The sequence below is a fragment of the Gastrolobium bilobum genome, unplaced genomic scaffold, assembly GCF_033153095.1.
Source record: "Gastrolobium bilobum isolate Gb01-03AN ecotype WA unplaced genomic scaffold, APGP_CSIRO_Gbil_v1 utg728, whole genome shotgun sequence".
NCBI classification, from domain to species: domain Eukaryota; kingdom Viridiplantae; phylum Streptophyta; class Magnoliopsida; order Fabales; family Fabaceae; genus Gastrolobium; species Gastrolobium bilobum.
The window spans coordinates 28,105-38,649 of NW_026899225.1; the positions used below are offsets into that span (position 1 = coordinate 28,105).

General features: G+C 38.4%; 1 protein-coding gene across 1 annotated transcript; it reads right to left on the reverse strand.

Moving 5' to 3' along the window:
- Positions 1 to 2,274: 2,274 nt before the first annotated feature.
- On the reverse strand, positions 2,275 to 10,218 carry LOC133288590 (auxilin-like protein 1). The gene is made up of 8 exons (XM_061486389.1): positions 9,842 to 10,218; positions 5,822 to 9,179; positions 5,674 to 5,746; positions 5,471 to 5,565; positions 5,323 to 5,388; positions 5,143 to 5,232; positions 4,410 to 4,586; positions 2,275 to 2,310 (listed from the first exon to the last, which is right to left on the reverse strand). The coding sequence occupies exons 1-8, from the start codon at positions 10,216 to 10,218 to the stop codon at positions 2,275 to 2,277; spliced, it is 4,272 nt and encodes a 1,423-aa protein (XP_061342373.1).
- Positions 10,219 to 10,545: the final 327 nt, after the last annotated feature.

Sequence of the window (10,545 nt, forward strand, 5' to 3'; positions counted from 1 at the left end):
ATGGAAATGATCTCAGCAGCACAAACAGTAAAGGTTCAGCTGTCTCAGACTACTCGAAGTGAGGGTGAGATCTTGCAGTCATCCAACTTAACATAATGATGGAGAGGCAGAGGGTGGAGTTTTACATGGAGGCAGTAATGATGGCGGCGGAGAATGGTAAACCAAGTGAATTGTTATGAACATGGGTGCTGGTGGTGGGGACCTATATTGGAGAGAAGAAGAAGGATAAAAAAGAAAAAAAAAGGTAAGGTACCAAATGACGTCATTTTTTATCCAGGTGGATTCCTTTATGGTGACTCAGCAATTTAACGGTACACGTCAGAGACGTTAGTAACGACGTTAGAGCCCCACTAACAGAAGGACTAACATGGGCCTAATTTGTAAAATTTAGGGACCACGATGTCCCTTTTTTATTTCTAGGAACCAAAAGGGGCTTCGTGGATATTGCTAGGGACCAAAAATGATATTTACTCTATTATTTTTAACATAAAAACCATACCTTTTTGTGCCAAGAAAAATTGTGACCATAGCTTGAAAAATCATTTTTTAAACTTCCAAAAGTTCTCAAAAAATCTGTTGTTTTTGAGATGGATTATATTATAATCTTGTTGGTTTGTTTTTACTAGGTTGTTTTGTGATGAAAATCGCTCAAAAGTTTACTAGGTTGAGCTTTGACGAAGTTCCCAACTTCCAACTGCTAGGGATTTGATCCACACCTGACACCTTCCACAAAAAGGGTTTAGATAAATAAGCCAACCGTTGCTGCTCTGCCATCAATTTGATATCCAAGATAAACTCAAATTTAGCCTTAACAAAGACGAAAGGTCCTCCTTTAGAAGCCTAGTATTGCAGTACCTTGCTCAGTATATCATGAAACGAAGACCATAATAATTCTTCCTCTAGTTTACAAAGATATCTATGAAGCATAGTGTTCTCGACTAGCTCACAGCAACCCTCCCAAGAAAGTCAGAATTTGGCAATACCTTATTTGCATCCTCCGTTTCCTGAAACAGTTCAATAGCTGTCTGTATCCATGCCCATGGCCTCAAATAGCCATGTGCATCAATCATAGGAAACATCAGTGTTTCACGAGGAAGATGACACCTAAAATAATTCAAAAGTAAAACGGTCCAACTTGATAGTTATTTAACTCCTTGTATTGCATCTTTTCGAAGCCCTTCAGATTCATCTAGAATGAATTTTCCTTTTATTAAAACCGTAGTGGATCACAATGCTATTGCAATATATGTCCATTAGAACAATTTTGAGCACTGCCTGAGACTGTACCCATCTTGATCATCAGATCATGGACTCGTTTTGCGCTCTCGGGCGAGGTAAAACAACTAAACATGCACCCAAATGTTTTTTTGTATTGCTTTCCTTGTTTTGGTCCGGATGAGCGTGATGGGGGAGTAGGTAGATGGAGAATGCAGTAAAGTACTAAAGTCATGCTTATTCCGCTGCAAAGAGGTTCTATGTTATTTGCATCATATGATAGAAAATGAATCTCCCGGACCTGTTAGTATACTTACTATCCATCGGCAACTCTATTTGTTTTTGGGTCGTTTATCCCCAATCTCAGTAAAGACAAACTTCGATTATGCTGTGACATACCGGGGGATCATATTCATTAAGTGGATCAATAACATCTAAATAAAACCAATTAAATCTTGATGTTATTCTTCGTATATGATCGTTATATAACATGAACGGCAGCCGATGTTGCACAACTAAAAAAATGGTCAAATAGGTTAATGCATGATCACCAAATTGTCTTGTTAAATAATGGCTACGGCAGCATCTTGTCAATTTTCTTCAGTTTCATGGTGCTTCCGTACTTAAAATTGATTACAATGTTATAACAAAATTCCCAATTCAGGTAAGCCATTAGAATTGGTCTGATGGTGAGAGATTTGAATAAATTGTATTAGGTGATGTGTTCAATTTTCACTTATATATAAAAAAAAAAAAAAAAAAAATTCTCAATTCAGGTCATATAAAAGCCACTCTAAGCCTCGTATACTTTAAATGTATTTACTTCTGAATTTCTTATTTTCCTGCGGAACCGTATTTAGGCTGAAATTTTCTTCATACATACATATATTTAAGAGACTATTATTACAGAACATGTACTACGACAAAATAATTACCAAGGTTTCGGACAGGGGGGACTCTGCATGCCATGGGAACGAAACTATCCGACTGAGGTGAAAGCTTCTACAGACGCTTGCAAGAGATGAGGGAGAAAAACACAGACCTGAGCTACTGGGCATGCTATCGCTCTTCTGAATTGAATTTGTTCCAAGCTTCCTGATTAAAATAAAATAAATTAAGCCACAATGAAAGAAATAGATAATGTATTATCGTACAAAGCTTTGTCATTAAATGACTTGAGATTATACATGTCAATAAAGAAGTGTATAAAAACCAATGAGGATTCGCACAGCGGTTCGAATCTTCTGCCCATACTAGCCGTGGCATCGGTTCGATTCTCAATTTTTCCTCTCTGGTAGAGTGATATGTAATCTCACTTTAAATACTCAATAAGGTTTATGGTTTTCTCTAGCTTTGCAGGGAGGCATGTTTTCCCCTAATTCAAACTTTTATGTACCAAAAACAAAAGTGCATAGTTTTCTCTGGCATTACACGCGCATGCTTTTCATAATCCAAACTTCTATATACAAAAAAAAAAAAGTGTACGAAAAAAGCTTCAACTGTGAGGTTAAGGCTCATGAATGATTTCGTTACATCATCTTATCAAATGAAGTGAGGTTGTATATGTCAATGACTAACTATCACAAAAAGCTTACTAGGTTACATAAACGCTCATAAATAAATTTAGGAAAAAGTCATTCACCAAAAAAAAAAAAAAATTTAGGAAACAGTATTTGTCAAGTTAAAAGACAAAACATTATGTACTTCCAAGTGAAACAATAGTTTTTCGCTTAAAAAAAAAACCCTTCCCTACCCATTTCTTTCCCTTTTCCAACAGCATCCATTGCCACTGCCCCACATTCAGTGCCGCCCCAACCACCTTCCCTCCCCCCACTCTCCTTTCTGCTTAGCCTCTCTTTCTACTTACCACCGTCTCTCTTTCCAAGTATGAGCCTTGCTGATTAGGCTCTCCCTATCTCTGCTCAGAGACTCAAAACCATTTCTTTTGCTGTGTGTTTGGTTTGAAAAGCCTACCTAGGGATGTGCATAGGTCGAACCGAACCGAATTTTTTGAAAAACCAAACCGAATTGATTTAAATGGTTCGGTTTGAAAATGGTTCGGTTCGGTTCGGAAGTGGTTCGGTTCGGCTAGAAACGGTTCGATTCAGTTCGGAATCGGTTCGGGTCGATCCTATTTTGAAAAGAAAAAAAATAAAAAAATAAAAAATAAAGTTATAAAAATCAATTTGGTTCGGTTCTCGGTTCAATTCGGAAACGGTTCAGTTCTTAAATTGGTTCTAAAAACTGGTTCGGTTCTTAAATTGGTTCTAAAAACCGGTTCGGTTCATGAACTGGTTCTTTAAAAACCGGTTCGGTTCATGAACTGATTTTTAAAAACCAGTTATTTTAAGTGCAGTTCAGTTTGGTTCATGATTTGGTTCAGTTTTTTGGTTATTTTGCACATCCCAGCCTACCCAAGGAAGAAGCTCTATTTTCCTTTCTCGCATTTGTTCTATGTTTTTCCCTTTCTTTGTTTCTTAGATCTATTACCACCCTTTCTGTATTTTTATTCATTGTTGCAAACTACAACTTGTTTTGCTTTATCGTTCGAATTGTAATTAGAAGCCTGTACCTCCTAATTGGAGTAGTTAATTTGCCTTTGCTCTGTACATTTTTGATAAAGTAAGAAGTTTTACCCCATTATCTTATCATCAAAGACATGATGTTTTGTCCTTTAAAATAATAAACACTTTACCATAGTGTTATAGTGTTATTACATTTCTAGTGATATAAGCCAACTTCCCAAGCACAAAAGGCAAAAGCTAAGACTCTGGAAAAATGATAATCACTGACGTGCTCCAAATAAACACGCCAACCTGCCAATACCCTTAATAGTCTAGTGGCACCTAACTTCTTGGAAAGCACTTGATCCCCTTTTCAATCGCTGTTTATTGACAATGCCCTCACTTTGGGTATGCTTGGTTGAGTAGGTGAAAAATAGAGCATCAGATTTGCAAATCATTTTAAACCAAAAGTGAAATCAAATAGTTTTATTTTTCGCCTTCTCATGTTTTTGTTGTACCAAGTGTAAAGTGGCTTTCATTCCAAACTTTTTACCTTCCAGTTTTCCGCCTGGTCAACCAAGCACCCCTTTCCACGTTTCTCCTTATCCCCTCACTAGATATAGGATAACTTTTGCAACAAAATAATAAATGAATAAATAAACCAACACAGTGAAAGATGGTATGCCTTACCTTCAAAAGATCGAAGACCTTTTCACATATGTATTTGTGTGGAATACTTGCTCCACGTTGCTGTAATTTGTCAGGATGGACACACAGGGTGGCCTTCCTGTAGGCTTTTTTTACAGCAGCAGAAGTAATGACCTCCGTCAATGGGATTGGCTGCCACCCAGAATCAGGCCCAAGGATCTGACAAGGTAGAAAAGTTGGAAAAGGAACCATAGACAGAGCTTACTCAATACAATTCCAAACAATAAGTCTAGAATATTCAGGATAGTTGCACATCATAACTCGAAGGTCTCAAATAGAAGTTAAGAGCATTGTGATCAAGCAAACCAATAGATACAATCTAATCTGTTTGAGACTTGTCTGCTGGAGCTCCAGACATGCGACACCCTACCGTGTGTATTATGTGTTAATGATAGGGGTGGGCATGATTCGACCCGAACCAATTTTTTTTCCCTATACCAAACCGAATTGGTTTAAACCGGTTCGGTTCAAAGAACCGAACTGTTTTATTTTTCCCAAACCGGTTTGGAATGGTTCATGTTTCGAAACCAGTTCATGATTTATAACCGGTTTTGAACCATTTCGGATATGCAAACTAGTTCTGAAACGGTTGCAAACCGGTTCTTTTGGTCCGGTTCAGATTGGTTATTTTGCACCGTCCTAATTAAAGAGAAGTTGGGGGTTGGGGGAGAAAGAAGCAGCATATGCCAAGTTAGTTTAGAATATTTTAACTTACATATTGCAAGGTAGAAAGTAATGCACGCAAGTTTCCTTCTTTTCCACTTGACCACCTCCTTACTTCAGCATCCAGAGTCTCCGCTAGTCTCTGCAATCAGCACCAGAGTCAAGTAATTAATGAAACAGAGAAAAAATAATTCAGAAGCCTTAGAGAAAAACTATTTGGATGTATGCTTACATTTCTCTCAGCTTGCTCCTTCTGAGCTAGAAGGTCACGCATGTTCTTTTCTGCTAAAGCTTTTGCCTGAAATTTCCAGAAAACTTATGATTGTGTTATTGTATGTGGACATTTTATATGTGAGATATCAAGAGACTGGAGATCTTACTGCACGCTCAGCTGTTCGGCGATGCCTCTCCAGTCTAGCTCTACACCTCTGAGCTGATTCACCTTCTCTTTCTGATCTCTCAGAAAAAGAAGCAGCTTCAAGCAAAATTCAATATCTAGTTAAGCTTATATACAGTTTGATGTAGTAAAATGTCGAATGAGATTTTATACTAAACCAATTCAGGGGTGTTGCATTTCACATACCACCATAGAGTGAATATGGATATCTCGAACCTGCTGAAGAGCTAAAGCTCTGAAATTGTCTATCCAGCATATCCTGCCATTTAATTATATTAGAATTTTATTGGGCAATGTAGCAATTTATCAATAGCAGATTCAAACAGATACTCACAGAGTTTTGTCTTCCACCATTTCTGAAACAAACATCAAACTGGTCAGATACAGATCTCTCTAACCGTTCTCTGGACTCAAATATAGCCCTCTCAGCCTTCAATTTTTCCATGGCACGCTCTTGAGCCCCTGCAGTTGCTCTTTCTACAGCAGCACGTTCTGCTTTCAATCTGGTCTCTATAGTTGCTTTATCAACGTATGACTTATCCCTAGCCTCAGCACACGCTTTCTCAAGTCTTTCCCTGGCCACAGCCAGTGCTCTTTCTCGAGCTTCTACAGTTGCTCTTTCAAATGCAGTCCGTTCTGCTCTCTCACAAGCTTCAGCATATGCCCTATCACGAGCCTCAAAAGTTACTCTATCAACAGCCATCCTATCCTTTTCTCTTTCCCTCTCCCTCTCAGCCTCTAACATTGCTTTGTCAACAGCCATTCTGTCTTTTTCTCTTTCTCTTTCTCTTTCTCTATCCTCCTCTTCTATCTTTCTAAGACAATCTTTTTCTGTCTCTGTTTCTCTTCTCATACTTTCAGCATCTTTCACTACAGTTGTGGGAGTTTTGTTAAGACTCTTTTCTTTTCTTTCTGTGGATTGACCAATATGAATCCACTGAGCAGTATTCTGCACATTTACAGCTTCCTGTACCGTGGCAGGTTCAGCTGCTTCTGTGCTCCTTCTGTAATCAGCCTCTGTCACAGTGTCATCCACCTTTCCTGATTGGGTCCCTGAATGCTCTGTGTCTCCTGGTGTCATTTGAGGTGCTCTGGTTTTTTCATTAGCCAGATGATTTTCCACTGCTATCTCTTCCAATTTCTTTTCTCCAACTTTGCATTCAGTTCTTGACTTCCCAACTTCTTGGTCAGCAATAGATTCTTGAGATACCTCCAGTTTTCCAATATTTTCTTCATGAATGGAGGCTGACTGAGCTGCAGTAAGATTTTCATCAGCCTCTATTTCCCATGTCTCATCAGTTGCTTTAGCAAGCTTCATATTTTCCCCTTCTTCCTTCCCCTCCATTTCATCCAAAGCTTTGTCCAGTCCCTTATCTTTTTCCATTCTACCAACACCTTTGTCCATATTCTCAGATTGCTCTGGGTGACTATTCTCAATTGATACAGTTACAATTCCTTCCTCGTCAGAAGTTTGGTTTGATGTGCTCTCATTTTCTTTTTTCTTTTGAGCCTCATTCAACGTTCCATCATTCCATTCTTTCTCTGGAGCTTGATTCAAAACTTTTTGAATATCTTTGTTGTCACCTGCTTCTTGAAGTCTATTTTCTTCTCCATACTCATCACAAACCTCTTTAAATTTCTTTCTATTTTGATCTCTTTCATATGCATTGTTTTTCCTCTCGTGTATTTCCCTCTGCTCAAAAGCCTCTTTTAGTCTTATCTCATTTACTTCCAGTTCAAAGTCTTCTTTAAGTTGCTTGTCATTCTCACCCCACCCAAAAGCACGTTTTAGGCCCTCACCACTTTCTTCATTTTTAGAAAAACCTTTGAGGCTGGTCTCAGCTTCTACTCTTTCACGAGCCTCTTTCAGTCCCTTCACGATTGGAATCTGTTTAGCTAGTTTTAATCTCATCTCATTTTCTCTTCTGCAAACCTCTTTTTCTTCTGTGCTGTCCGGCTTAAAAGCCTCATCTGATCTTTCATCAATATCTTCCAGCTCCATAGAATCTTTCAGTTTTTTCTGATTCTCATCTTGCCCTATAGCAAAATCTTCTCTCTGTGTTTTTCCATTTTCTTTCATTTTTGCAGAATGCTTGTGCCTTTTCACACTCTGCTGTTGCTTTTCAACATCTTTTAGTTTCTTCTCATTTTCATTAAGCCTCATGCCCAACTGAACTTCATTTGGTGTTTGTCTATCAACCTCTTTGGGTTTCCGGATCTCCACTTGTTTTTGCTCCTCGTGAACCATCTCAGACACATCGTCTAACCTTCCTGATTGGTCAGCTTCAGTAATTTTCTTTTCTGTTTTCCCATGCTGGTGGACCATTCTCATATTCTTCTCATTCTCTTCTGGCTCAAATATTTCTGCCACTTTTTCCTTCACATGTTCCCTTTGTCTCCATTTCTCATTAGATGCTTCAGACCTCATAATGTTTTCATTGTGTTCATAAGCCTCTTTTGCTGCTTTAGATTTTTTCTCATATTCCTCCCCCAGATAATTTTCTTCAATTGCTTCTACTTTTTTATACTTTTCCTGCATATTGGATGCTTCTCTTTCCTTCCAGCCACGTTCTTGGGTTCTGATATCTTGCACCAAAATCTTAGTCTGCTTTGTGGGCTGAATTACCATTCCAGATTCTTCTGTTCCCACTAATTCAAAAAATTCAGATTCTTCTTTCCATGTCCCAACTCCACTACTTCTATCCAATTCTTGAGATGAACTGGATTCCGTGTTATTTTCCTCAACCATGTTCAAAATTCTTTTCCCTTCTAATACTTCCAGAGCTTCAGTGGAGGCTTCCCTAGCTTTCTGCATTTCATCTGGTACAGAATTTTTCGTTTTGGAATGCCTTCTATCATAATTTTCCTGCATTGTCTCGTCATTCAAACTATTTAATCTAGTCATATCTTTACTCATCTTTGCTTCATTGTTTTTTACATCATAACTTGATTTTACAAGGCTTTCATGAACCCCCTTTTTTCTCTCTTTTAATTCTTTGGCACTCTTAAGTTTTGCTTCAGCTCTATGCATAGCTTCTTTCATAGCATCAGCAGAAGCTGCCACAGATGAATTATTATCAACCTCTACATCAAAGAAAGGCGGTGAACTGACACCTGGTGTCTCTTTGGAAGCAACCAGCCTACTGTTTGAATGAAATTTATAGTTATCCCCCTTTTTTGGATCTAGGACAGGAGGTGGACGAGAGGGGGGAGGAACTTGAGATGGCATACTTCTGAGGCTGATGTCAGACACAGTTAAGAACGTCTCACTGGAACGAGAGTAATTTTTGCTGCATCCATTGTGGAGATTTACATCACTGCCAAAAGTATTTTCCCCTGAGGAAAAATTACGCAGATGTGGCATTGTTTTCCTCAGGTAGTTTCCCTTCACCTTGTCTGCACTAAATTCCATATCAAGATCAATATCATCAGCGACCTGAAAGAATGGATCAGTTGTATGTAATTGTGTGGTTTCATCACATACTAGACTGAAAGCATGAACAGCATGTAGCTGACTCATTTGAGTTTTCCCCTTTGACATATGTTCATTGCTTGTACCATTGACCTTATGATACGAAATGCTGAACTCTGTATTACCATCAACAGAATGGAAAAGATCTCCATTTGACATGCTTTTATTATTAGCAGAATGATCTGACTCTCCAGAGAATGAATCAGTTTCTGCTGAAGTCCTGTAGAAGATGAAAGATTATGATTATATTGCACAATCATGCTTAAATCTCATTAAATTAAAATAAATCATGTAAAAGAGGAACGACAGAATACAGTCTGTGCAAATTTTTAAGTCTTTAAGGTACAATGAAAGCAATAAAAAAAAAGAAAAAAGATTTCATGCAATTAAGCTTTTTTTATTTACAATATGCATGAAAACACTTCAGAGCATAACACGTGCATTTGCAGATACTAGGAGTCCATATAGCATAAATGAAACTCCAAAGAGTTCAATAGTTAATCTACAATACTTAAACTCCCAAATCCCGGTTCTGTTTTAGTAGAAAACGAAAAAGAGCAAAGATTAAAGCCCTAAAACACAAAGCAGCCAAATTTCCAGGACAAAACAATTAATTTTCTAAGCTCAATAGTTCATTGAATTGAATCACAATAACGCCCCACCCTTAACCACATATAAGTTATAACGATCACGGCCAACCAGTTCCAAATTCCAACTTCCTCAAGCAAGACAAACGTCAAAAATAACAAGCACCTCAATTTCCAGTACACTACGTTATGCCTAAAAGAAAATAAAACACAATGTAAGAACGGATCACGCTTTTCAACTAAACATACGAAGAAAGGTAGGTAACTTAAACAAAGATAGCATAAGCATTCATACCAGGCTTCTTCGAAGGAGACACCGTCCAAACCACCGGTTTGGTTAAACAAATTATCGTACGGAACCGCAAAATCTAGAGCACCGAAAACTTCGGTATAGTTGAAAGCGTCGCTTCGGGGATCGAAGAAGACCTCGGTCTCATGGACCACCGGAAGATCCAGCAACGGAATAGAAGAGGCGCGTGCGGTGTGGAAGCTTCCAAAAATCTCGCTGTAGTCTTCGAAACGAGGCGAGAGGCTGGAGACGCCGAACTTCGGTGGACCTCCATAGACGTCGTCGTATAGACTCTTACCGGCGAAGCCCCCATTGTTGCTGATCTTGTTGGAAAGCGTAACCGCAACCTTGTTTCGTTGCCGAGAATGCGCCACGCTTTCCATCAAAATGTAGCCTCCTCAAGCTCTAGGGTTTCTTCTTCACTCTGTTCTCTCTCTCTCTCTCTCTCTCTTCTCTGTTTCTGCTTCAGTATCAGTGCAGAGACTGTTTCGGGAACACAGGACGAGGTGACGAAAGAGAAAATAGAAATTTGAAAATGAAAAGAAAAAAAAAGGCAAATAATGAAATGACGAAAAAGTGCTTATATAATTGGCTGATGTTTTACCGAGATAGGAGAAATGAAAGTGATGGCATGTTGTATTATTTTGAATCAGCAATAGTATTTCGTATCAAAACTTTAGTAAAATAGTAACATAAGTAACATATATTTT

Bases quoted from the DNA above. Each gene is read 5' to 3' on its own strand.
- LOC133288590 (XM_061486389.1), bottom strand. From the start codon at position 10,218: ATGGAAAGCGTGGCGCATTCTCGGCAACGAAACAAGGTTGCGGTTACG. The intron at 5,566-5,673 runs GTATGTGAAATG...TTTTGCTTGAAG, and splicing joins TCCATATTCACTCTATGGTG to CTGCTTCTTTTTCTGAGAGA. The intron at 5,233-5,322 runs GTAAGCATACAT...TGCTGATTGCAG, and splicing joins AGGAGCAAGCTGAGAGAAAT to AGACTAGCGGAGACTCTGGA.